Source organism: Colletotrichum aenigma (assembly GCF_013390185.1).
Source record: "Colletotrichum aenigma strain Cg56 chromosome Unknown KSG_Cg56_contig09, whole genome shotgun sequence".
Taxonomy (NCBI): Eukaryota; Fungi; Ascomycota; class Sordariomycetes; order Glomerellales; family Glomerellaceae; genus Colletotrichum; species Colletotrichum aenigma.
In genome coordinates, this window is record NW_023500915.1 from 3109388 (window position 1) to 3135619 (window position 26232).

Consider the following 26232-nt stretch of genomic DNA (forward strand, 5'->3'; position numbering starts at 1 on the left):
GTCGGGCAACCCCCTGTAACTTTTGGTGTGTTTTGCCAAGTCGGGGTGCTGGCCTTGGCTGTAAAACTCATCCGCTGTGTTAAGGACCCAGCCTGGGTCATCTGGAACCAGGTCCTTTGGCCAACAAGGGTTCTCCTTCAAACCGTACCAGTCCGTGTCCATTTTCAATCCATCCCAGTCGTCTATGGAGAAAATCGCTCTGGGAGTCTGGACAGACACTGTCGTAATGCGAGCTACCAAGAAGAATGAATTAGAGAAGCCACTAAAAGAATTGTTGATAGTGGAAGAACTTACTCATTGTCTTGTCCTTTCCAGTGATAACTTACACCTTTTCCTTGACAGTACTGATGAGGTTGTCTCTCACGTAGTATGTTTTCTTGCCCTTTCTGTTGCCTTTTGTAGATACCGCATCATGCTTGGGACAAAAGTTACCCCACAGATTGCCGGCTCCTCTGTTGTGTTGGAAGGGGTTGAACCGAACTCTTTGCGTCATGCCTTTGGGATGGGCTACATCGTCACCGGGCCAAAAGTTGCGAGGAGGCCACTCGTCTCTGTCGCACCCATCGGCCATCTCGTGTCCATATTTGTCCCGCTTGGGCTTACCTTTGGCATCTACTCGAAGGACCCGCGGAACCCATCCATTTGCCCAAGGCCAAACCCAGTGTTCTTCCTTCTTTTCAAGGCTCTTGATCGCCGCCACACCCCAAGTTGCAGTAGCTCCACCATCGAAACCAGTGTTGGCTATTGCTCCGCAGGTCCACTCAGTCACGGACTTGGTCGCTTTGTGGATGTCCATCATTGATCTGTTGTCCGAAATTAGCTGAATTCTCTGGCAATAAGTCTCCAAGACCAGGGGGCCCCACGAATAGTGATAGCATGCTTGCTCCCATTCCTTTTTGCATTTGATACCAGTTATTTTCGTTTCATAATAACCAATATCCTTCTCCGTTGTCGTTATCAAAACCTGCTTTCGCTGCCCGCAATCTTCTGTTGTAGTCCGAGGATCGCCGAGCTTGCCCTCCCAAACCCCCTGATTTGTGTTCGCCTGTCTCGCCCTGAGCTGACATGCTTCGTTCGAGGTACTCGTTGGGGCCTGTGTCGTCTTTTCTGCTGGCGTAGCCGACACCTTCTCTGTGGGTTTAACTGGTTTGGGTGGGTCTGGCTTGTGCTGCGGTTTCTTACAATCCGCCTTCACTTTCTTGTGGCAGCCGGTGCTTGTCCCCATAGAGTCAGGCATGTTCAGTAAAGCACCGAACATATCAAAGCTCCAATCTTGCTTGCCGCAGGCAGGGCCAACCCAGTTGCCGAAGAATGAGCCTACTTCTAGCCCGTTCTCAGAGAACGTTTTTGCGCCCTGCACTGCCGCCTTTGCTGCTTTCAGAAAATTACCAGTCGGAGCGAAGTCGATACCGACGTCCAGGATCGATTTGAGAACCGAGAGCATGACGAGACATATTGGCTGTTCCAGCTCTGCTAAACCCTCCATTACCACGTCTAGAAGGGCTTTTGCAATTTCAAGATCACAGAAACACTTTCCCGGGGCCCAAGGGTTTCCATCGTCGTCTCGGTATTGCGGCTGTATCTTGTCCGGAGCCACGCCTTGGAAGGCGGTTCCATTACTCAGATGTCAAAAAATGACGATACCGAATTTCGAACAAAAACGTGGAGAAAGAGAGGAACGTGTTGGAGAAACTGTGTTGATAGGTGACGTTTTCAGGACAGAATATTGCTTACTCCATAATTGCCATCCGTACCTCCATGGCTCTTGCAATATACCTTACAAGGAGCTTTGGATTTATCCAGATTCTTGTTACGACCCGTAAACAAGGATAACAGTTGAACGACCCACTCGGGCATCGGGCGGCTAGAACAGGACATTTGTACCGCAGGATCACGGGAACAACAGGGACTCACTCGGAACAGAAGAACTATGGTACAAGTCACGTGACGATAAGATAAGAAAACGATCAGTGGAGTACAGGAGGGAACGCTCAGTGATCAGTTGGTCTTGCCAACTGATCGCAATCACCTTAAGCACTTAGGTGATCACTCTGGGATAGACAAAGAACACTATTTGGAACTTATATATAGTATGACCCTAAGCCTAGCTTATGGTCAGACTTCTATAGCTCTTCAGCAATCAACTTAGTATTCATCCTCACAGATACTCTCAGCTTACCTTCACTGCGAATCACTTGTTGAGTCTAAGACTGATCACCTTAGCCTCTGAAGAACCGATCTACTACAGCCTACGAACTACAACCTACGACCACGACCCAGTATACTGTTAGAACGTATCAATCCCCAGCTTCTGTTAGCAGACCCTACTGTCGGATAGCTGACCGTAACAATTCTGTTTCTCGGTGAAGTAATGGAAACATTGGCCGTTCGTTTCGTATGCTGCTAAGTACGTTTTGTCGTTCTCGTCACGGCGAACGAGATCCAGTCTGGGAGTCGCCACAGTAGCAATACTGAGACAACTGACAAAAATAAACAAAACAGGGAGAAATGTCTTCATCTTCAACTAGGTGGCTTTGCAAAGCTCGTTTTGACAGATTCTAACAATAGATTTTAAAATATTGACAAGAGAGAGTAGAATGTAGAAGAGGTCGTTCCTTGGATAATTCATGAGATACCATCATCATAGCAGGGCCATCAATTGAACATTTATGTCATTGCATCTGTTCACTTCACATATCGTGTTCATGCAGAAGGAAAGCATTCAGGGTAAGGTGAAGTGCCAACAACATTAATGAATCTTCGGGCCCCCAAAAGCCACTCCTCGTCAGCATTGGGGGCTTATCACATCAGCTTTCTTGATTGCAGTCTTGGCCTTACCCAACATCACGAAAAGTAGATGTGCGTTGGCTTGACGCCGGAGTGCAAACCTTACCGGTTGGGCGGTCGCGAATGGTGAGGCGGATGTTTCCAGGATTCGCTGACGCCCAAAATGACAACGGAAAGCAGTCTTCCCCGAAGACACAGCGAAATCTAGTGAGCAGGATTCAACGACGTGCGCCAATGACTGTGGTCAAGTTTTCGGGATTCGGGCTTGACATATTTTAGATAGTGCAGAGGTTATGCCATACTACCTGCTCTTAACTGATACAGGGATAGACGAGGGATCTTTCTTAAAGCGCAAAGAGAACTGCGCAGAGGCACTTTTGTGCCATGTACCATTAGTCATTAGACGCCAACGGATCGGAGATTCCCACCGATCGGTCGCGATCATCTTTTACTTGGACATGCCATGTCTGCAACGGGTGAAGTCATAAGCAAGTCACAGACCTCACCCAACACGTACTTGGCAAACATTCTCCGGAATGATAAGTGATTAAAGTCGCCATGAGAATTCTGTTGCTGATTACAATTACGACTGCCCTCAATAAAGATCAGTTCATCCTGTGTTTGGGCTATCTAAAATTAGTGTTCATTTCAACACGTCGCATTTCCGGCCTTGCGATGAAAGCTGAACCGACCATGCAACTCTACGTTGGCCGAGAGAACTTTTCGCTATTCATAGCCTAACCGCCGGCGTTTCTTTCTTTTATTGCTCAAACTGCTGCGCCGTGCAAAAATTGAAGCGCCAACGTTGGGTAAACCCATTCCCCAACTGGGAACCATCACCTCGCTGGCGGCTGTCTATTGCGTCCACTCTAACCCCCACGTCGTTGGTTGGGTGACTAGAATGGAGAAAAGGGGACAATCGGTGTGGTAATTGGGGTCGACGGATATCCATTTCACCGACATATGCAGGTCAATGACGCTCTGCCCCCTGCCTAGAGGTCCGCATCTACCCCTAGCCGCGCAGAAGTCTCAGCCCGCATCCTGCTCTTCCGTGCCAACAGTGTGCCAAAAAGATGAGCAAAATATTGGACTCGCGCTCAAAGCCTTAAGACGTTCAGAAGTTTACAGAGCACCTCACAGTCCCATTACATATGCATTGCATGAAGTTTACTCTATCTCTCTCAATTTCATTGTAAGAAACCCCCTCCAAAGCAAAGGTTTATCAATGCTTCCCATCAGACCCGCGTCCCAGGTAGAGCCTGCAACCTCTCCTAGTGAGACCTACTCTTACTCACACCGCGCGGCTGTAGCTGCCATTACATCCTATTATGAGTTGATCGCAAGACTACACAGAGATGAAACATCATTGGAGTATCCGCCGCCTGGCGGGTGGCCTCAAATTACTCGGGAATCGTTCGCTAGTCTTGGCAAAACCGATGCCGTCATCGACCTCATGCGTCATATTCCATACTTCACCGACGACACCATTGAAATCTTGAACATCACCAATCCACGGTGCTTCATCAACTCGTTTCTGTACGAAATGATCCATGCAGACAGCGAAGAGCAGCGTCGCGAGTCGCAAGATTTGAAGGAAGTCGAACAGAACAAGATCCCAGACACTGCCGTTGATGAGGACGGATTCCCTCGTGGGATGATACTCTTCGCCATAGGCGAAGAGTATGGGTTCAAGGTTTATCTTGACACCACCTACGGGCTCATCATTCTGACTATGAATGGTGGAAACTTTCCACGCTGTGAGCCCGATTTTGAGGGTGATGTGTCAAATCCTTATGTCGACTGGGATGCGGAGGAGGTTCACGAACAAGGGACATTAGGAGATCACGAGAACAGTGATGACGAGGAAGAGGCAGAGGACATTTTCGGCGACAACGATTGGAGAAGTGGCGCCAAGTCTGAAGCCTTCAGAATCCAAACCTTCTTCGATCTGTGCAAAGAGCAATGGAGACGAATGAACCTGATGCCCAGGCTGGAACGCCCAGGCCGGATTGATATGCTCCAGCATCCCGAGCCTTCTCCAGATCAAGCTGTGCGTCAACGAATTCTTAGAAATGCGGGATGGCCAGGCACTGGGCCGGAAGTTGGAATGGAATGGGACAAGAAGAAGGCAAAGAAGGATATAATTGAATACTTTGGTGCCTGGGATTCCGAAGAGAGCGACTGAGATCCAACCTGGTATCGTGGATGTTAGCAGATCCATGGATACCATCAACTAACGCCATTCCGACGCGCATCTGTGCATGGTTCATTTGCCAATAACTTGCCAATTGGTGCCAGCTGCAAAGCACGGAAGACGCGGGAGCGTGAGGGGGTTGTTATGATCACGCGCTCTTCGATTAAACACCTTCACACGGATAGTCCCATGTCGTCGCATAACTCTTCCATCAACGTAAAGCACATGTTGAAATTAATTGGGCTTCTTGTATCTCATCTACTCTACACGAAGACATGCCGCCGGCTGCTCGCGCCACTCAAAGAGCCCCGAGGTCGTGCACAGCTTGCGCCAAACGAAAAGTCAGGTGTGATAAGAGACTTCCTTGCCAGCAATGCGTGGACAGGGGGCAAGCAGCCGGTTGCAAACGCGAGATTGTTCGAGTAAAGGGTGCTTTAGTCGAGAACACAGGGTCTGACCGCCCGGGAAATCGGAGTTATGCTGACCTGCAGCGAGAGAACGCGGTGCTCCGCGCTTTACTCGGCAGCGAAGGTCCACAGACAAAAGTCAACTACTTTCAAGGCGGAAACGCCCATTCATCAATGAGATTCCAGCTGAACGGAAGAAATCGTATCGAGGAAGTAGAGCGGCGCTTGTTCGACGAGATTGGGATGTCTTCACAGCCACGAACTGTGTTCGACTTGAAAGAAATCATTCTACCTTCTGAAACTTTCAGTCGGAGCATGGTAGAGAATGCGTTTCAGTGGACATTTTGGCTTCATTTTGCACTGTTCATCCCCAAGTTCCGGCGCGAACATGAAGAGCTTTTCGATCGGTTGCGAGCCAACCAGTCTCTTTCAGACATGGATCCTGCGTGGATGGCAATCTACTTTAGCGTCCTGGCCTCCACGCTCATGTTTACGGATGAAAACGAAACCATCAACCAGCGACCGGCTGGTGTAACTTTCACTGGCCTTCTCCGAAACTGGTATGATTCGGCGTTGCTGTTCCTCGATAGGGCCGACTACACGAAAAGACAAGACGTGCGCACTCCTCAGGCGATTGCCATTCTTCACATTGTATTCAATAACGTGGGGGACGTGCACCGTCATCAAAATATGTGGGCAGTTGCGATACGTCAAGCCGAACAGCTGGGACTGGGCTCAGACGAAAGCAATCCAGACGAATCCTTTTGCGAGCAGCAGATACGGCGGAGGCTTTGGTGGACCTTGGCGATATGTGAATGGTTACCAATCCCCCATCGAGTTCCCTGTTTGCACGAGATGGACTTTACATGTAAGCTACCAGACGAGGTTGATGATGAAGAGCTTGAAACCGCATCTGGAGGGTCGAGACTTTCGAGATCCAAGCCCCGACCTGTGAGATACCATATCGCCATGGCACAAGTCTCCAAAATCTATTACCAACTTCGCTATATGCTCAGACTACGCGAGTGGGGAACAGAAGATGTGGCACGGTTCGTCTTCGATGCGGATGAGCAGCTGGCAAACCTCATCACCGACCTACCCTCCTATCTCCAATTCGATGAGAAACCGACGACTTTGACCGAAGAACGAGATCGCCAATATCCCTTCATCCCGTGGCAGAAGAAGAGCTTGGCAAAGGTTCTTCTTTACTATCGAATGGCAATCAGCAGTCAGCTTCAAGAACATTGGCTAGACGGTTCGACTGACGGGGCTCGGACGCGAGCTATCTGCATGTCCTCGGCTCGAGGGCTGATTCACTCGACACTTAGGGAGACTGTGGATGCATCCAAACTGCGACCCTGGTCAGATTTCAAGAAAGTCCAAGTTCAAAAGAAAGTGCTGACATCTTCAAGGGCAATCACCATGAATATCTTCGCTGCATCAGCGGTCCTAGCGCTCGAATCTCTGCATACGGAGGAGGACTTCTCCACTGAAATACAACAAGGTCTGGATTTCCTGGAGAGAGTCCAGGCCCAGAACCTCGTCGCCGAGAAAGCAGTAAAGTTCTTAAAGGAGATGACTCAGCATCATTAACTTATTGTTTGTTGAACTTCATGGCACTGTACTTAGCGCCTACAATGTTGGTCCTGTCATAGCATTCACCTCAAACTCATGATCGGTGTGCTGCCCAACCTCGCTGGCATGGCCGAGTCCGGGACAAGACGACCAGTGCCATGCGCAAGCTTTCAGACATATCCTCAGGTACATGAATATGAATGCCGAATTTTCCAGCTTTCAAAACTTCAGGCAAAAGCATCTTCTATAACTACATCTCGACTCACGATGAAAAGCCATTAATAGGATTAATTGATCTCCAAATCCAACCTCGCTACAAGTCTGTGATTTTGAATTTCATCAGGAGGCATAGGGCAGAACTCCCGCAAGCTTCAGTAATTTCTCAGTTTCCACAGGCTCCTGAGAAGGTCTGTCTCTTTTGTAGGTTTCTTGCTCCCCAAGTCTGATCACCTTTCTCTCGTCCCGGAAGATGTTCGCGTGAGGCCAATGAGTCTGGTAAAACTTCTGTTAGACAAAACTTCTCGAAATTGGGTTGCTCGATGTGACTCACGGTCCCCTTACGGTCCTTGAACAGTTTCGCTTTCATCTTCAAGTCTTCGGTACTCGCATACGAAGCGGGAGAGTAGCACATGTCTATTAGAGCGGAGGTCAGTAAGTTAAATACCGATAGAGCTGGCTCAAACTTTGGGTCTTACACAAAACAGAGCGGACTGCTTCACTCTCTGGGAGGCAATTGTAGTGAACGGTTCTGGAGTCCCACAGGATCAGATCGCCGGGCTCGGCGCATACTTTGATCGCCTCGCAACCTCTTTCCTTGAACCAGTCAACCTCTTTCGGGGTAAAGCCGAACCAGTCGGCCGGGCCCCAAGTCTCTCGCTCCGTGTCGTGGGTCTTGAAGAAGGCCTCGCTGAGTGCACTGGACCCCTTCAGGACAATTAGACCTCCGTCCTTGGGACCATTCGGGGCAAGATTGAGTATCCCTTGGACGCACTGTAGTCCCTTACGGAGAGGACTTTGATCGACGTGTGGCCAAGCACCGATGGGTTCTCGATCTTTCGCAGGAAGAGTCAAGTTTGCACCGTCGAAGGAGACGAGAAGGTCTTTGGTCTGCCAGAGCTTGGCGTAGGCATCGAGAATGGTAGGCTCCCTACAGTGACGAGTCAGTCATTAGCAATTTTCCCCAGCGATGATTCACTTTAGCTTACATGCGAGCTTCCCAGAAGAACTTCTCGTGGGCCACTGAATACGCATGATACATTCCACCCCTGTATTTGAATCAGCACTAGCCTCCAGTCAATGGCTTATGTTAGGAACAAACTTGATATGTGCCGGAAGATTTTGCGGACCCCAGGTGGAGGGGTCGTCTTTCCGGAAGCCGTAAGGAAACGTTTCGAGCCAGTCGAAGAGACCATCAAGATAGTATCCTGTTCTTTCTGGTGAGATAACGCCCTTCAATACGACATAGCCGTCGTTGATCAGCTGGTCTCTCCAGTCCCCAAAATTCGGAGAGGTATCGAGTTGAGGCTCGGTTTCGTAACTAATGCTGCCCATTTTGACGATGTTAGGGTGGACCCGGAATTGGAGAGGTAGGTAAGGTAGCTAGCTGATGGTAGACACAGACTTGCGGGGTTGGAGCAGAATGCCACTGCCGGCCGCTTTATGTATCCCCAACAGATTGAAGATACGCATCGCATCCATTCAACCAATCTTGTGTGTCATATGAAAGACCGGGTAGCATTTTCCATAGCCTGAATTGGGAATAGATTGTCTCCAGGCCGGACGACTCACGGGCGAAATCCCATGTTCTTTGGGGTTCTTTCCACGCGACGTTATCGCAGAGGCCGGGCGAGTCACGGGCGAGTTCTCGACAGACTGACCAATTGGAGCTCTGCAGATGATAATGCATCTCCATCAATAATTACCTGAGCTTCGTAACGATCTATAAAGATGGTCCTTGTGCGGCATCTACCAGCCAAATCAATGATATTGTCACGCCATCTCAAGTATTCCCCATTTCTTCTCCGCATTCATGGCAAACCTTCCGACGGCCACAGCCGAGCCTGGCTTGCTAGATCTCACGAACACCCACACATTGCCCTGGTGGAAGGACCAAGGCCTCAGAAAGCTCATCTTCTGGCAGACATGTATTTTGGCCGCGCAGATCACTGTCGGCTACGATGAGGTTATTGTCGGCTCTTTCCAGGCGCTGCAGCCCTGGCAAGATGGTAAGCTGCCGCTTCGCTGTTCATCGTCTCTCATGTTGCTAAACACAGATGCACAGCCATGGGCAACCCATCTGCTGAGATTTTGGGCCTCATCACATGCGTGGTCTTTATAGGCGGCTTCTTCGGTGCGCTCCTTGCAGCGGCACCGGCAGACCGCTACGGCCGGCGTTTTGCCATTCAAATTGGATCGTTCCTGGGAGTTGTCGGATCAATCATGCAAGCTGCCTCGCCCAACCGAAGCGTGTTTATCGGAGGTCGCGCTGTGCTTGGCGTTGGTCTGTCTTTCACCACCACGGCTGGACCCAATCTGTTGACTGAGTTGGCCCACCCGCGGTTGCGTGGAAAGATGGCATCGATGGTAAGCGGATCTTCTGATGCATGGCTACTGATCATGCTGACGAGATCAGTTCAACGTGCTCTGGTATCTAGGATCCATCATCGCATCATGGTTAACATTCGGAACCGGTCATCTGTCTTCGGAATGGTCATGGCGGATCCCTTCGATTGTTCAGAGTACCTTCCCGTTTCTCCTCATGATTGCCACCATCTTCATTCCAGAGTCGCCTCGTTGGCTTTGCTCTCGAGGGCGCCAAAATGAGGCGAAGGAGTTTCTGATCAAGTACCATGCCAACGGCAACGAGAGAGACCCTGTGATCGAGCTCGAGATGCACGAGATTGCAACAGCTCTGAATCTAGAGGAGCAAAGCAAGATGTACACCTGGTCTAACCTTCTCAAGTCTAAGGCCAACAGACGACGCCTCGGAATCTGTCTCTCAGTGTCAGTTCTCACACTTTGGAACGGTCAAGGTGTCATTTCGTACTACTTCTCTCCCATACTGGACTCTGTCGGCATCACAAATACAACCCAGCAGACCGGCATTAACGGTGGCATGGCCATATGGAATCTTATCTGCTCTGTTACCGGAGCGTTTCTGGCGGACAAAATCGGCCGTCGAAAGCTATGGCTTATCTCATTCATTGGAATGATCTTTGCCAACGTGCCCCTGACCATTACAAGCGCCATGTATGCGAACCACGGCTCTCAGGCCGCAGCCTACGGGACGGTTGTATTTCTCTTCTTATACAATGCCGCTTTCAACATTGCATGCAACCCGTTGCTGTACTGCTACACTCCAGAAATTCTTCCGTACAGTATCCGCAGCAAGGGCCTGGCGCTGCAAGTGCTGTCAAGCCAGGTCATGCTGACGGTCAATCAGTACGTCAACCCTGTTGCGTTAGAAAGAATCGGGTACTACTACTTCATTTTCTACCTTGGCATGTTATTTCTTGGCTTGGCTCTCATTTACTTCACTTTCCCCGAGACCAAAGGATACTCTCTGGAAGAGTTGGGTATGCTTTTCGACGATGGCTTCGACGTGCGACCATCGATACTCCATGGAAAGGATGTTGAAAATACCAGCCATATGGCCCAAGACGATGTGAGGAAAGATAATGTCAAGATCATAGAGAGTTGATGAAGGCATAAATCAGGATACCATAATGGTTGTTTACCCAGAGTTACTGCGATGTCTGTCTTGTATGCACGTGCGACTGCCTCCATCTGTTCTGGTGCGTCTCAGCTCGATTCTTCTCTCCGCCACAACTCACTGCAATCCCACTCCTCATCAACTTCAAGTTCATTGATGCTTACTGCCAAGCTTTCAGGCCGAGGTTCTACAGCCACACTGAGACATCCGAACCCCCTTTCCCGTGTGCTAGCTGCACGATGCAGCTTCTGGGACCTAACTGTGCACTAAGACGTCGATCTGCAGCAAAACGGTAAGTTTTCGCAACTCCAATCTCCAATAAAACGCCAAGCTCCAAGTCGCCGAGGCGCATGTAGCCGAACTGTAACGCGGAATTCGTTGCCCGGGCTGCAAGTCCCCCGCACTCCCCCGCCTCGGTATGATGCAATGACACACAGCGTGTGGCAGTCAAAGCACTAGGAATGACCGGCAAAAGACCCTTAAATAGTGATGAGCAAACGCGTCGTGACGGGCATGGTGCGAGTGCTAACTTTCTTCGGATGACCAGTCGATAACCCTGAATATCCAAACTTCACATCAGCTACGTGATCGAGAACATAGCGCGGCACCGACAGCATTCCATCGTCACAAACACTTGGCATAGACATCATGTCGTCTTCGAAAGGGCCAAGACTAGCTGGCAAGGTTGCAGTCATCACTGGTACGCCGTTCGCTTCGGGCTCAAGGGTTTGACTGACAACTTTCCATAGGAGGTGGGCATGGATTCGGTGAAGCAATTGCTCGCAGATTCGCATTGGAGGGCGCCAAGGTTCTCATTTCGGATATCAACGAGGCCGACGGACAGAGAGTAGCAAGCGACGCGCCTGACGCGATATCCTTCTGCAAGGCAAACGTCACGGATGCCGGGGAGTGGGAGAAGTTGTTGGACACCGCGCAGGAACGATACGGACGTATCGACATCTTGGTCAACAACGCAGGCACCACTTACAAAAACAAGGTGGGTGGTTATCGGCTGCGTCTCATTTCCCCCTCTGAAAGTAGCTTGGGTGAAACAGAATATGCTAAATCTAATCCTTGTGTAGCCAACGGCAGAGGTAACCGAGGCCGAATTCGACAGGGTTTTCAACGTCAACGTCAAGGGCATCTTCCTGGGTACGAATGCCCTGATGCCCCGACTTATCAAGCAGGGCAGTGGCGGCGTCGTGCTCAACATCTCTTCAATTGGGTCGGTCAGACCTCGACCTGGATTGGTGTGGTATAATGCTTCCAAGGGCGCGGTGTCAAACGTACGTTGGTGTTGGTCTTTGTTGAGATCCACAGGGTTGCTAATTTACATGTTGCTCATCAGGCCACGAAAGGACTTGCGGCCGAGTACGGCCCTCATCAAATCCGCGTCAATTCCATTTGTCCTCTTCTGAGCGGCACTGGATTGTGAGTTTCTTTTTCTCTTCCCTTTTTTCTTTCCTTATTCGATTTCGATGGACGGGATGCTGACACGACCAGGTTCGAGCACTTCGCAGGGATGCCGGATACACCGGAGAATAGGAAGAACTTTATTGGCAACGTCCCACTAGGGCGTCTATGCGAATCTGAAGACGTCGCGAACACCTGCTTATTCTTGGCTTCTGACGAAGGCAAGTTCATCACTGGCATTAACATGGAGGTTGATGGAGGCAGGGCGGTTTGATTCTATGGGCATGGATGTACGCATGAGTTCATAACAGTCATAGCTCGTGATACCTGTAGCAGCCCTGAATCATCAAAGAATCATCCTCAATAAAGCGCCTCTGATCTTCGCACTAGCACTGAGCCCCTTTCTTGTACCTTGGACAGCGCATACATACTGAGGATGAACAGTTTTCTGAAATTGGTTGCATTATTCTAGGCCTCGATCCGTATTACCGAAGTCAATTCCTTTGAAGTTGATTTACTCCCTTTAATATACAGGAACAGTGACCATCACCCGAAGCTCTGATACAATTTCTTCAATCTCGTGTCCGGGCTGAGTGGTATACCCTAAGAAGAGCAGCATTGCCACTAAGTAGCTATGTAAGCCGACGACGTGAACTATGGGCGACACCTGTACTTACTTTCTGGTATCCTTTGCATTCGAATTGGTTGTTGCCCAGACCTGTGGCGCTTAACATCGTATTTTTCTCTACGACGAGATTCTTGAGATCGGTTCTCATATCACAAGCTATAGCGGGGCCTCCATCGATAGAGCATGTCCCAGTCATGGTAGCTGTCCAAGTATTCTCGTTCAGCGAACACACAGTCTGCCGGGCGTCAAGTTGCTCAGTGGGCAACCCTAGGGCAGGCTGGGTCATAGCTGCCAAAGCAGCGGCTAAGCAAATAAGAGTTTGAGAAATCATGGTTCAGAATGTATTGTGGTCGGCTGGAGGCGATATGTCAATTGCGGTGGGTGAATGAAGATGCTCCTTGAAGAAGACGGTACATATTCCCTCCTTTAAATAGTCTATGCAGCTTGCGGCTGTCTGGTGTTGGCAACAGAGCCGCCTGGATTTTATTTCTTGCTAGCGTTAACTGCGAGTCATAATAAACCTTACATAGATTCAGATTTATTAGAGACCGAGTACGCGGTATTTTTGAAGGTTTCAACCGAATTAAAGTATAATAAGGTAGTTCTTGGAACCGGGAACATACTGACTCAGGTGGCGATCTTCCGCCGAGGACTCCGGGACCACAATCACCTACACACCAACGGATGTACTTTTATTGACCCTTAGTGACTTCAGTACAGCGACTCTAATTATTATTACGACCACAATAGTTCACGAGAGCCGCAGCTTATGATATCTATAGCAGCCCTGAATCATGAAAGAATTATCTTAATGAATGAGTACGGTATTGGATCTTCATATTGGTAGCGAGCCTCGGCCTTGAAACTTGGGAAGCGCATGTCAAGATGACGCCCATAGTATTAATTCAATTGCATGTTGCTTGTAGGATGTTGAGAAGTATCACAATTTTCAGTAAGAAGTTACGTTACAACGCTCCGAGCAACGGGTTTGAAAATGTTTTCTTAAGCTCACAAAGGACTAACTACTAATCTTTACATACACTCCTTCTCAAACTGATTGCAAAGACTTGTGATAGCCTGAGCTTTGAAGTGCATAAGCCTACCGCAGGGGTTGACTGAAGTGGAAAATGCGTAACCTGTTGTAGGCACGGGACTCTTCAGATCGGCGAGCCAACAAAGGTAACAAAGAACCATTTTTCTGTTGTGGGACTTTTTTTGCCAAACTGCAGCCGTCGTCGACAGGTATCATTTACCAAAACGTGATGTATCAGTAAATTCCCGGTACTCGATCTCCTGTGAAGAACTCGTACAGAGAGCGTCTTCTACGATATACCAACGTCATTGGCCACAAACAAATTCATGAGAGGGTAGCACAAGAGTTCGTATCTTGACCTCAGCTCGAAATCGAGAGGATGCTGTGTCCATTCCGTAAATATAAACCGCCCTCCGTAGTCGTTCGGGACGAAGACGCTCGCGCCTCCTGAAATGTACTACACGCATCAGATAAGGCACGTACAAAAATAATTGACATCGTCATTTTGCGCTTGTAAAATAAGCAGCGATATTTTCTCACAGTTCAAATCAATTATCACGATCTTCGGACTGTTCTTCGCCCTTGCTCAGATTTTGGTGCTAGCGGAGGCTTCTCGAAATACAACAGGCAGTCCCGATTTTGGTCACTTACAAAATTCATCGACCCTGTTGTCTCAAACGACTTTAACGAACAGTCCCCACTTCCAAACTCCATCGAAGTTTCTCTCCGAGACTACTTGGGCGAACACTTCGCACTTCCAGACTCCATCGAGGCTCCTCTCTCAGACGGCTTGGACGAACAGTTCTCGTACGCAATGGACATCTCCTTTGATGACAGCTCCGTCGTCGTCCACCAGTAACGTTACTACCGGTTTCCAAAGCTCATCATCTCCACCAGTGTCGCTCAGTACTTCTAGCTATCCTCGGACGGTCCCATTGGCGACATCCTTGCCGTCATCTACAAAAGACATTATTAGTCTTCCCCAGAATTCATCATCTCCCTTATCTCCACATATATCAACAGAAAGTTCTGAGTATATGTGGACTGTGCCATGGGTCTCAACTCGCTCATCTTCCATGGAAGACGCTGGGATCACAATAACGCAAACACCGACGGGTGCCTCTTTCGTGACCCTTAGCGACTTCAGTATAACCACTCCAACTATCATCACGACTACCAAAGCCGGAAGCAGCAACCAAGAGATCGTGCCAGGTATAATGCTACAACTTAATGAACGCCTTCCTCGCTAATATCCGCAGTCCTTCTTGTGAAGCCGAAGAAGAAGAACCCCACAGACCCGGATCCAATTCCAGTGCCGGTCGTCTGCTTTGGGTGCTTTCCGGGCATCCAATTCCCACCAAAGATCAAAGTGACACTTAACTTACCCGACATTTGCATTCAGATCCTATGGTTCAAGATTGGAAACTGCCCCTCGGGCGAAGACAAAAAGGGCGGAGGTGGTGGTGGTGGAGGCGACGGCAACGACGATGACAAACCCGACGACGAACCCGACGACCCGGAGAGCACACAAAAGTCAACAGAAAAGACCTCGTCAACGTCTTCGTCTTCGTCATCTTCTTCATGCACCGTTACTGCGACTGCTACTCACCAGACGGTGTATTGCTCTGTGATCCAGGGTAAGTCTGCATCCCTTAAACCCCCATTGAGAGATCTGATTTTGATATCATCATTACTTTCCAGACGTTCGTGGAGACAGGGCCGCCCTCCTGACGACGGCTCAAACTACATGTCTTAGCAGCACCTACACAACGATCACCGGCTGCAGCGTCACAAACACAGCGACGACAGTGACCACGACCGTTGCCAGCGCTCAGATACCATATTATCCGCCTTGCTCTCCACAGGTTTGCGGTGGCGGTGTCTGCCAATCCACTCCGAATCGGGCATTGTCTCGAGAGAAGGAAAGCGCGGAAACCCAGCTCATGGCGAGTGGGTTGATCCCGACGACTATCCCAACGGATATGCCGAGTTTATGCCTGCTCAGCTCCGAGAGGCAAGAAGTCAGCCGCGAGGTGAAGGCTTCGCACCGAAGCTCCTCAAGCAAGGCCCGGGTCCTGCTCGAGGGCCCTATCCCATATTCAACGATACCGATGAAGGTGAAGAAGCAGCGCAAGAGTATTATTACTCGGAGCTGCCTGTATCGACCGAATTTCTTATTTTTGAGGACGAGGTACAATCGCTGGCCATTGACCAGATGGTCGGCTGCGATGCGATCATCCTGGTCTCACGCCTGGGCGCCTTCGTTTGCCATTTCTATCAAGGATCCTGGAACAGCGATAGACACATGGACGACCTTATGAGATTCTGTTACTACGGGCGCCCGGAAGGCGACCCAATGCATGAATGGGCTCAATACGGCATTGACAATGTCAGAGACCATCCCGAAGAGGGCAAGCGAGGCATCATACTCGGGGACCAGGACTCCGACGCAGAGGAAGACGACTTCGAGGATATTGTCGCCTTCATCATAACGCCCAGAGTGCGGCCGAACATTTGGATAATCGACCGTGACGGGCCCAGAGTCATACCAGATGAAGAGATTCTGGCCCCTGACGTCATGGCGGGCCGTCTTAGATATGCGCCAGACAGAGTCAACAGAGTCAAACAGATCTTGACGGGAATCTTCGTCGACATTCCTATCAAGACGATCGATTATCCTCCTGCAATGCTGCCGTATGCCGAATGGAGCAGGCTCGAGGCTCTTGGTGATGCGTTTGCTTTTGCCGAGGGGCTTCAGGACAGCATTGTCGATACGCCCCGCGGTAAGATTCTTCTCCAATACAAACCAGCGCCTTCCTGTGACCAAGAGGCTCAGGTTCGGTTATTTGTTGATGTTCTCGGGCATCAGGGGGAAAAGAAATGGCGTCCGGAGAGTGACCAGGTGTTTCAAGGCTCCCCGGCCACTGGCGCTCGATTACGCAGACAAGCATGTCGCCGACCGAGCCGGAATGATACAAATTCAGTCGGTGGCAGCGCATCAGCGACTTCTCATCCAACTACCTCGATGCCGCCGGTACTATCTACCACATCTCGGAGAAATGAGTCGGTGCCGCTCTCAACGACATCATTGTCTCTGAATGTCACGACTCTGGCACCTTTTACGGCGAATGCTACGACAGTGGCAACCAGCGAAACGACATTGACGCAGTTTCAGTCATCTTCAGCGTCTTCGAAGATTTCCTCACCCTCTTCAAAATCTTTCTCGGTCATGTCGAAATCGTCCAAGACCACGTCGAAGCCAATCTCGTCGACAGGAACTCCCCGCCACTCCGTGACATCCTCCGCTTCGCCAACATCAAAGAACCCGCCAGCAACCAGCAGCGGACCCACGACGTCTGACGGCTCAGGCATCACACCCATCACTAAACCAGGAGTCCCCGCCCCGTCCAAATTCAGAGCATCAATGCACAGGACTGCGGTCACCACGGCGCGAACCCTGGACCGGTTACCAGCCACGCTGCCATTGGAGAGCGTGCAAATCTACCTCAAAGAATGGACGAGCGGCGAGGGAGGAGCCGTGGGCTGGATACCCTTTTGGGAGATGTTCGCGGTGCCGATATACTCCGATTTTAACGTCTGCAAGGCGACGAAGGTGGGCGATGAGGTCCAGAGCTGGTTCCGTGCGTCCGAGCAGGGGGAGGACGGGCGGCCGCCCAGCTTCAAGGCCGATAAAGACATTTTTGGAAAGAAGAATTGCAAGTACACGGACGACGGCATCGAAGAAGTGGTGGGTTGGCTTTCGTGTGATGGAGTTCCAGAGTTCAAATGCCGCCGGAGCGAGCAGCTGAAAATCGAATGCGACGATATGGACATCAAGGTTTTCAGGACCAGAGTTAAGTGTGTGTTTCCTGTGGAGTAGCACAAGCAAGTAAGCCTGTCTGTTGTTTTGCAGTGGGATGCTATGTTCAAATGGTGCTGCGGGTAGATGCTATGTTCTCTTGGTGATGTCAGAAAGATCATTACTGGGCCGCCGTGATAAGTGCCGGAGTCTCTATCAGCAATATATGTGTGTGATCCGAAGCTGGACTCCGATTCTAGGCCTCTTAGCCCTTAAACGATAAGCCTAAGGGAGTTCACCTTCAACTACAAGATGGCAAAAAGATTTAGGGCCAGCTCAGGCTTACGAGAGCTCACTCAGATGCAGATCTCGAGGGATCTCGACTTACGTCAACTTTTCCGTTAAAACTCTACAGACAACTAACCCAGCAATTGGACCAAAAGGTTTTAGCGCTTTCAGCGTAGATAAGTGAAAAGAAACATGACACAAATGAGAACCAGAAATACTGTAATGGGGATCAGGAGTTGGGTCTGCACTTCGCGGGGTAGACTTTGAAGTGCTGATGTGGGGTGGTGTTTGATTGTGTGGGGTGCGGTCTTGATGTGGGGGAAGAGGTTGGCCATCCACGAACGATGGAATGTACTGCGCAATTGGGCTCGAAACAATGTGGGAGTGCGAAACAGTCTTCAGACGACATCAGTAGGGACCGATGAGCAATGGAGTACAAGCACCACCAAATTCCCTCTCTAGCTTGCCATCTCTCGCGGGTTACTCCTTGTGGGGGCTCGTACGTGTCAGGCTGTCCCGACTCACTCAGATGCATGTTGATCGCACCTGATTATAGACAGCATGTAGTTCGTATTGTTCCAGATTTCCTTTTGGACCTAATTCCAAACAACTTGTTACTCTTCTACACCTAGAGTCATCCTTAGGTACTTTATCCATTACAGAACGAAGCACACGAGACGATCCCGGAAATTCGCCAACATGGCATCGAACGACCCATATGTCATCGTGGTTGGCGCAGGGCCGTCAGGTCTTCTTCTGAGCTTACTCCTTGCTCGCAACAACGTATCGGTCACACTGGTTGAGAAGACAAAGACGCTGGACAAGCAGCCGAGAGCCACCCATTATGCCGGACCTGCGGTTGAGGTCCTGCATCGCGCAGGCGTCATGGAAGATGTGGCCCATCAAGGCTTCTACCCGAACAAACTCACGTACAGGACCTTCGGAAACAAGGTGCTCGGTGCTCTGGACCACACCGTATTGCCAGAGGATCCCAACAGACTCGTCTGCCTACCACTAGATCAGCTTGGTCGTATCCTGCTTTCGCATCTGGAGAAACAACCCAATGCTAAGATACTGTGGGACTATGAAGTTGTTGACATCCGCGACGACAGTGGCGTAGGCGTCATCACCGCGAAGACTTCGAGCGGTAACAAAGACCTCCGAGCCAAATACGTGGTCGGGTGCGACGGTGCCAATAGCATAATTAGAAGGAAACTGTTCGGCGACTGGGAATTCCCGGGCAAAACTTGGGATACACAGGTCGTGGCAACAAATGTTAGTCTTTGGGGGGAGGTTTCCATGTGAAGTGAAAGTGAGCTAATTATGGCTTACGAGGTGTACTACGACTTCCACAAATTTGGCTACGAGGACGCGAACTTTATCGTAGACCCAGAGCACTGGTACATGGCATCGAGAATCTCCAAGGATGGAATCTGGCGCGTCAGCTATGGTGTATCCGCTGCACTTAGCAAAGACGAGCTGCTTGCCGCACAAGAGGAAAAATGGAGAAAGATGCTGCCTGGCAACCCCTCCCCGCAGGATTACCGCATCGTCAATTTCAGCCCCTACAAAGTTCATCAACGCCTTGCAGAATCAATGCGAGTCGGACCTTTCGTGCTCGCTGCAGACGCTGCTCATCGTAAGTGCTTCTTGTCCAATGATACTTCGGGTCGCAATGCTAACATGCCACACAGTATGCAATCCTTTCGGCGGCCTAGGTCTTACCGGTGGCATTGTAGACGTGGGCGGCCTGGTAGACTGTTTGGTCGGCGTTCATGAGGGCAAAGCCAATGACAGCATCCTGGACATCTACTCCCAGGTTCGGCGCGAGAAGTACCTGCAGTTCATTGACCCTGTGTCGAGCTCGAACTTGGTACGCATGTACGACAGTGATCCAAATTCGCTGGTGGGGAGGGATGAGTTCCTCAGAGCTATGAACGCGGCTGGCAACGACCCTGACAAGATCAAGGCGCTCGTTGGTGGCATCAACACTATCACTCACGACTTTTCGAAGCATTTCAATGCCAACGGCGCGGTAGAGCCTTAGGCTGGAGCGGACCTGTGTTATTCATGGTTTAATGATATATGAAGAACCTGGCATGCAACTTTTCGCATTTGAAAGCAAATATCTGCCTGTCATGATGGTTGTAGGAATTTCAGTGGCCATTCTGCTTTTCATAGGGATATCTCACGACTGGTAGCAGTTCCCTTCCCCTCTAAGTTGCCATTGATGCTTTTGCACATCAGGCTTTCGACCCATTGCATCGCAGTGGCCATGATGACCGAAGGTAGTGTCCATTGCCACAGCTTGAGCTCACATCACGACGAGTACCTATAGGAAGTGAAGGGACTCACAGATTTAGGTCAAGAGGCAGATTTTCCAATGGTTGGGATAGAAATAAGGATTAAGTTCATGCATTCGTGATGGTGCTGATAACTGGGGTAATGTATTTACGTCGAATCAATAGACTACATTCACCGATTCCGAGCACTCCATCCTCATGAGATCGGCGTGCGTCTGACTTCTCGCACTGACTTTGACACTGAATGGTGCCTTGTTCTTCGTAATTTGTGGAATAGCCATGGTGTCGATACTCTGCCCTGGAATCTGCTCAAAGTCGAAGCAGTACAGCAACCGCGCGGCCGCAATCCACACGTTCATCTCGCCAACCTTCCAACCAGCACATACTCTGCGACCTAAGTGAAAGTTACTCAGCATATACTACAGCCATCAAAGAGCAGAACTTCACTAACCTGGCCCGAAGCTCCAATGTCCCTTTAGGACGTTCTCGACGTCATCGTCCAAGAATCTTTCGGGGTAAAAGCGCTCCGGGTCCTTGTATTCTTTCTCGTTCAGTGCAATCGCCCATGCATTCCACGTGAAGACCGTCCCAGCTGGAAATTTGTAGCCTTCGTATTCATCATCTCTGGTCAGCATATGAGGGGCGCCTATCTCTGCGATGTTCGGCCTCCATCGGAATCCTTCCTTGACCACGGCAGATATGTACTTTAGATCTTGCATATCGTTCCACTCTGGAAGACGCTCTGCATTGGCCCCACAAACTTTGTCGAGGTGCTCGCGCGCTTTAACGACCCAGTCGGGATATGTGGCCGCCGCAGCTATGATTTGACCAATGCTAACACGTGAAGTGTCGCTGCCAGCTTCCATGAGGGAGCCAAAGGTGAAGAGCTGCTGTTTTTGTGACATGTTACGGTATTCCTCGCTCTTGATAAAATCGGTGGCGAAGCATTGGCGTTGCGTTCCGTCTTGAAGTTTCGCTTTCGTCTTTGCAAGTTGTCTCTCATAAACCCTGGCGACACAAGCTAGTCAGTCACCTCGCGCTAGTCATTCAACAAGCATAGAGACTTACTTGTACGTCTTGCGAAAGATTGCATCACCACGTGGACGCCACCACTGCAAGAACTGGGGGAGCTTCTTGAAAATGGGGAAACCGTCGACGAGATTTACACCAGGCTGCTGGTTCTCCAGGAATAGCTCAATCGTCTCAAAGAGCTCTTCAACCTCGGGATCACCCAGTACAGTTCGCCGACCGAACACGACACTCATGATAACAGAGCTTGCGTATCGAGCATTAGCCGACCACCATCTTTCCGGTTTCTCCAGATAGTCCCACAAGAGATGCTTCGATTCCAAGTCTTGAAAAGGCTTAAAGACGTCTTCTTGACGTGCCATCAGGACATTGTGCATGATCTTCCTGAGGGTCCGCCATTGGCCATTGTACGGCATCAGGACTATGCGGGATCCCCGAGATATAATGTCTTGGGTCATGGGAAAGTCCGGCCGAGAGCTGTAGATTGCCGCGCGACGCTCTAGCAGATCATGTACTGTTCGCGAGGAATTGAGGAACACCCAAGTCGAACCTCCAAACTTGCAGGTAAACCTATCACGAAGTGTCAGTCATCCGCTGTGGTGCTTTCTATGGATCAACCACTTTGGATATCCCAGTAACAGACTCACATCTCGCCGTATTGTTCTGCTTTTTCCTTCGCCCATGGTCCTTGCTGTATGGCAGGGATTTGGAAAGAATTTCCAAAGATAGGAATGCCAGGTATGCGGCCAGGGAACTTGTACTTTTGGTCCAGTCTTATCCGCTCGTATATTTGCACTGCTATCACAAGCGCGACCGCAGTGATAGCAACCGCCAGGACTACCGTACCTGGCTTGGCTGACACAGACACGGAAGACATGTTGAAATCTGGTGGGTGAAAGGACTGCCTGGTCTGATCAAACGAGGAATGAAAAGATTTTGTTTTTTAGAGCGAATGTTTCTATGTTTATCTTTACCCGGAGATGCTAGCACTGAAGTTATCATTGTCATCATTACTATAGGCAAACCACCCGGACGACCGAAGTTCATCAAGCCGCACGTGGAGTATGTGGGGTAGACGGGGACGTAGTACTACTTCCCCAGACGATCCGCATAACGATCGATCTGACAGGTTGCCGCAAGTATCCGTTAGCCCCTCACTTAATTATCACGTACTTTGTATCTTACGCGCAATCGCTCGCCTTCAACTTCCGGAAATTTGCACTCGAGCTGTCATGTGGGCGCCTTAAGCCTCGAGTCAATAGAGTCCAGAGTCTTCTTTCCATGTAAGCACAGGCGAGATGAGCATTCGAGACAAAGCACAAAGTGTCTTGTTTGTGGTGACATTTAGCCCTCAAATCAATCAATATCGATGATCTTCGACCCGTTTTCGAGTTGCTATTTTAGATGAAGTCTACATCTTCAGGTAATCGGATTGCTTCTAAGTTTCCAACCATTTTCGAACCATGTTGGTCGTTACCCCTTTGCCTCGTGCTACCTTAGATGATTCAAACTGTATCCCTTCACCGTTTCCACCCCCTTCGGCCATAGCTTGGAAGAACCCGAGGAGTTTCAACGCCGGTATATCGTGCCCGTTGGAGGTTGAGGAATCGGCCACTGCTTCCAACCTGGAGACCCATTCCTTCATTTCGATTCGCTCGAGACTCCGCCCAGAAGCTTCATCCAAACAGGAGAGCAACCCTTCCCAAGAGATAGTGCTCGGATTTGTCAGGTTGGTGACAACATAAGATCCTTCAGCCGTCGACGAGAGAACAACTTCCTTGATAGCTTCCGCACATACGTCCACCGGAAGCCAGTCCACCGTCGTCTGCAAGACCGGCATCGCTGACAGCAGATCGAGCGCAGTCATCATCATGATTGGCCACATCTCAGTATGGTTCCAGGTTCCCAGCTGGGAATGCCCGCTCAGCTGACCTACCCGAAGAATTTGAACGGGTACGTTGAATGCAGACGCATAGTTCTGGGTAATCTGCTCGATGATGAATTTGGATTGTGCGTAGCCTGTCTGGAGTGCGCTCTCGGGATCCGGCCCCAATGGTAGTTCTGGGATCACTCCAGTGGTCTTGCTGCCCATGGCCGCGGCGACGCTACTCATGAATGCAAACATTTTCTTCGGTCCTTTTAGGCAGAAAGCCATCAAATGCATGGTACCTGGTAAGCTGTCAGCATAATTCGCGTTCCTGGGCAGACTGAGTCGTACCTCGTAAACAGTCATCGTCAAATTGCTGCACCGGCTGGTTAAAGTCGAGTTTCCAGGCGTTGTGCATCACCACCGTTACCTCAGCCTCAACTTTCTCGTATGTTTCTGGATCCAAACCCAGCCTTGCGTCCTTCATATCGTAGTTGACAACATGGATCTTTGTGCTCTTCCATACTTCTTCGGTGTAACCTCTCGATTTTAACGACTGGACAACCTTTTCTTGTGGACCGCGACCTCGCACTGCACAGTACACCTTCTTGATGGAGGGAATTTGCACCAGTACTTCCAACAGCGCGCTACCCAAAGACCCATTGGCCCCTGTAAGATAGATCACATCCTGGCCCCCGGGTGCTGCTCCACGGCCTTCGGCATTTTGTATCGTCCACCCGTTCATCTCCTGGTTCATCCGGTTGATGGCAGATCGAATCCAATCATGATGTTGGGTCGTGACCATGGCTTTAGTGTCCAAGCCGTCGTCTTTAGGACGCTGAAGAAAGCCCAACAGACTCTTTGCCGTCGGGTATTCGAATATGAACATGAGTGGGAAGCTTCCGAAGGACTTGACCAGCCTAGTACGTAACGACACTGCCTGGATGGAATCGAGCCCGAGTTCGTACCAGTTCCGGTTCTCTTCGATTTCCTCCAGTGGAAGCCCAAACACCTCAGATGCTGCCTTCTGGATTGTCTCTATCGTTGGAGAACCAGCAACACCGTTGGGGTCGGTTGTCGAGCCGGAGTCGTCGCCAAAGAGTTTGCTGTACAGATTTTCGACCCGATCCCCATACAAATCCCAAGCGTTTTTTCGTCGGACGTTCCCTTTGGGTGTGACCGGCAAAGTCTCTCGTTTGTCGAGAACGAGAACCAGCTCCCGAGGAATTTTGGAGAAGGCTGCGGACTTTTCGTTACACCCTGCGACCACTTTCCATACCTCGTTCTCTATGTCGACGCTAGACCCTCTACTATCGACAGCTTGCCAGTCTACCTCGACAATAACAGAAGGGCAGGACTTTCCAGTCCCGTAAACCGCCGTCTTTGCGATGATGCTTGTCTTGTCTTCTTCAAGAGCCATAGCCAGAGCAGAGGCATGAGTCTTCTCGCCGTTGGAATGGATAAGAATATCATCCCGGCGTCCCTGGAGGACAAAATACCCGCTTGCCGGCGGATCTTCGAGGAACATGTCTCCTGTGCGATAAGGATTCGATGCCGCATTATCTAACCAGAGCTCTGCCGCGAGCGGAAAGCCTTTGTAAACAACACACTCGAAAAGTCCGTCGCCGAGAGGTTCCATGCGCACCAGAGGAGAGCCTGGGTAGAGATTACGGAAGCGATATACGTCTGGATTTTCTCTTGTATGTGGGATGGTGCGCATTGGTGGTCCGATTTCCGTGGTTCCGTAGGTGGTCTTCACATTGACTCCGAGCGCCTGTAGTTTCGCAACCATGCTGGGCGACAGCGGGGCGCCACCAGGCTGCAAGACCTTGAGCTTTACAAGTGGTGTAAAGTCTTTGGTGGTAAGGTTGATGTACTCGTACAGATCATCGATGACCGAGGGTGCGCAATGGGTGCAGTCCACAGGATAACCCAGGGATTCGAGAATTCTCCACGCTGCTAGGATAGAACTTGGAGCCGGTGGCCATTTTTCAGGCGGCATGGTCGTTGGAAGTCCGTAAGGAATACCCGACAGAACGGTCGACAAACCAGCGACATGAAATCTAAGGACTGTGTTAGAGGTTCCGTGGCATATCGGGCAAAATGAAGGACTCACAGTGGAAAGCAGAGATACCAGTTCTCGATGAAGTATTCCGGGAGGCGGCGGTATATTCTCGCGATCTGGCATAGACTTCTGTTTGTGTGGATAATTGGCTTTGGCACCCCGGTAGAACCCGACGAATGGATGATCATCGATTGCAAGTTCCACTCGTCGCTCGTCTCAAACACCATAAAGTCTTCTGAGATCGCTCCATCGCTTTGCTGCAACTCAGCAAGGGTGATCAATTCAACGACTGTCGATGTGCAGCCTGGGTCGCCGAAGAGTGACGCCTCATTCGCCTTGTCGGTGATGACTGCCACCGCATCGCATACTCGCAGCAAATAGTCTCTGGTATCCGGCGCATTCTTGTTGCTGAGAAGCAAAGATCGTATGTGCAGATAATTCAATGCGACTTGCGTGATCAGGTACTCAATTGAATTACCGGTTCCTAGAAGCGCTATCGTGGGCTGCTGGCGCGTGTCGTTCGAGGCTTCCAGCTCTTTACGGAAGCGTCGTGAATATTGCGCCGCTGCTTGGCGACAGAGCTGGTGGACCTGAGACCAGTCAAGTACACTGAAAGTGTCTTTGATAGGGTAGATGAAGGCTGGCTGAGAGGGCTGGGTGGCGGCGTTGTGCTCGACCAACTTGGCAATACTCGTCAAGTTTGGATTTGAGAACCTGGTTTCAGTACCGTCAGCCTTCACTTTGTGGAAGTCGAGATGAATCGATTGATTCATACTTGGTGCTGTGCGGATCTCCGTGCATGTACCAAAGTTGCCGCAGTCTCTCGTCTGAATCAGGGGCGGGAAACACGGTCGGGTCAGCCAGGATCGGCATCGATGTCTTCAGGTCGGACGTCGCGATTGGCGCCATGTTGGATTGGTGTGAATTGATGCTAAACCTGTCGTCCTCACGCAGACGAGAGGAGCTTCCTTAGGAACATCGAGGTCATGATGAAGCTTCCCATTTGACTTTCTGCTGAGTAAACCACATGTTTCGTGATCCCCTGCGGAATCCCCGCGTGCAGCACGACCGCGGAAACCACCCGATTGATAAGATTATGTCCGGGCTATCAACGTTTGCTGGGTTGCAGCAA

General features: G+C 50.3%; 11 protein-coding genes across 11 annotated transcripts; 6 read left to right on the top strand and 5 right to left on the bottom strand.

The window, feature by feature from the left end:
- Window positions 1–322: 322 nt before the first annotated feature.
- CGCA056_v013490 (uncharacterized protein) lies at window positions 323–1444 on the bottom strand (the record flags this gene model as incomplete). The annotated part of the gene is made up of 3 exons (XM_037328734.1): window positions 323–803; window positions 1066–1126; window positions 1183–1444. 3 exons carry the CDS (start codon window positions 1442–1444, stop codon window positions 323–325), a joined length of 804 nt encoding a protein of 267 aa, XP_037172650.1.
- Window positions 1445–4441: 2997 nt separating this feature from the next.
- Window positions 4442–4972, top strand: CGCA056_v013491 (uncharacterized protein; the record flags this gene model as incomplete). Its single annotated transcript, XM_037328735.1, has 1 exon — window positions 4442–4972. One exon carries the CDS (start codon window positions 4442–4444, stop codon window positions 4970–4972), a length of 531 nt encoding a protein of 176 aa, XP_037173296.1.
- Window positions 4973–6357: 1385 nt separating this feature from the next.
- On the top strand, window positions 6358–6981 carry CGCA056_v013492 (uncharacterized protein; the record flags this gene model as incomplete). The annotated part of the gene is made up of 2 exons (XM_037328736.1): window positions 6358–6749; window positions 6801–6981. 2 exons carry the CDS (start codon window positions 6358–6360, stop codon window positions 6979–6981), a joined length of 573 nt encoding a protein of 190 aa, XP_037172651.1.
- A 321-nt stretch (window positions 6982–7302) lies between these two features.
- CGCA056_v013493 (uncharacterized protein) lies at window positions 7303–8514 on the bottom strand (the record flags this gene model as incomplete). The annotated part of the gene is made up of 5 exons (XM_037328737.1): window positions 7303–7455; window positions 7514–7596; window positions 7659–8110; window positions 8169–8228; window positions 8282–8514. 5 exons carry the CDS (start codon window positions 8512–8514, stop codon window positions 7303–7305), a joined length of 981 nt encoding a protein of 326 aa, XP_037172652.1.
- Window positions 8515–8992: 478 nt separating this feature from the next.
- Window positions 8993–10663, top strand: CGCA056_v013494 (Lactose permease; the record flags this gene model as incomplete). The annotated part of the gene is made up of 3 exons (XM_037328738.1): window positions 8993–9188; window positions 9245–9546; window positions 9596–10663. The coding sequence occupies 3 exons, from the start codon at window positions 8993–8995 to the stop codon at window positions 10661–10663; spliced, it is 1566 nt and encodes a 521-aa protein (XP_037172647.1).
- A 660-nt stretch (window positions 10664–11323) lies between these two features.
- Window positions 11324–12362, top strand: CGCA056_v013495 (4-formylbenzenesulfonate dehydrogenase TsaC1/TsaC2; the record flags this gene model as incomplete). Its single annotated transcript, XM_037328739.1, has 5 exons — window positions 11324–11375; window positions 11425–11672; window positions 11758–11961; window positions 12024–12106; window positions 12179–12362. 5 exons carry the CDS (start codon window positions 11324–11326, stop codon window positions 12360–12362), a joined length of 771 nt encoding a protein of 256 aa, XP_037172648.1.
- A 329-nt stretch (window positions 12363–12691) lies between these two features.
- On the bottom strand, window positions 12692–13002 carry CGCA056_v013496 (uncharacterized protein; the record flags this gene model as incomplete). The annotated part of the gene is made up of 2 exons (XM_037328740.1): window positions 12692–12712; window positions 12766–13002. The coding sequence occupies 2 exons, from the start codon at window positions 13000–13002 to the stop codon at window positions 12692–12694; spliced, it is 258 nt and encodes an 85-aa protein (XP_037172649.1).
- A 1823-nt stretch (window positions 13003–14825) lies between these two features.
- On the top strand, window positions 14826–17109 carry CGCA056_v013497 (uncharacterized protein; the record flags this gene model as incomplete). Its single annotated transcript, XM_037328741.1, has 4 exons — window positions 14826–14961; window positions 15009–15386; window positions 15615–16532; window positions 16814–17109. 4 exons carry the CDS (start codon window positions 14826–14828, stop codon window positions 17107–17109), a joined length of 1728 nt encoding a protein of 575 aa, XP_037173295.1.
- A 1426-nt stretch (window positions 17110–18535) lies between these two features.
- terC-2 (FAD-dependent monooxygenase terC) lies at window positions 18536–19883 on the top strand (the record flags this gene model as incomplete). Its single annotated transcript, XM_037328742.1, has 3 exons — window positions 18536–19111; window positions 19172–19475; window positions 19531–19883. 3 exons carry the CDS (start codon window positions 18536–18538, stop codon window positions 19881–19883), a joined length of 1233 nt encoding a protein of 410 aa, XP_037172645.1.
- Window positions 19884–20297: 414 nt separating this feature from the next.
- patI-1 (Cytochrome P450 monooxygenase patI) lies at window positions 20298–22045 on the bottom strand (the record flags this gene model as incomplete). Its single annotated transcript, XM_037328743.1, has 5 exons — window positions 20298–20305; window positions 20369–20533; window positions 20591–21147; window positions 21208–21738; window positions 21816–22045. 5 exons carry the CDS (start codon window positions 22043–22045, stop codon window positions 20298–20300), a joined length of 1491 nt encoding a protein of 496 aa, XP_037172646.1.
- Window positions 22046–22606: 561 nt separating this feature from the next.
- Window positions 22607–26009, bottom strand: nps9-1 (Adenylate-forming reductase Nps9; the record flags this gene model as incomplete). Its single annotated transcript, XM_037328744.1, has 4 exons — window positions 22607–23337; window positions 23387–25098; window positions 25152–25814; window positions 25876–26009. 4 exons carry the CDS (start codon window positions 26007–26009, stop codon window positions 22607–22609), a joined length of 3240 nt encoding a protein of 1079 aa, XP_037173596.1.
- Window positions 26010–26232: the final 223 nt, after the last annotated feature.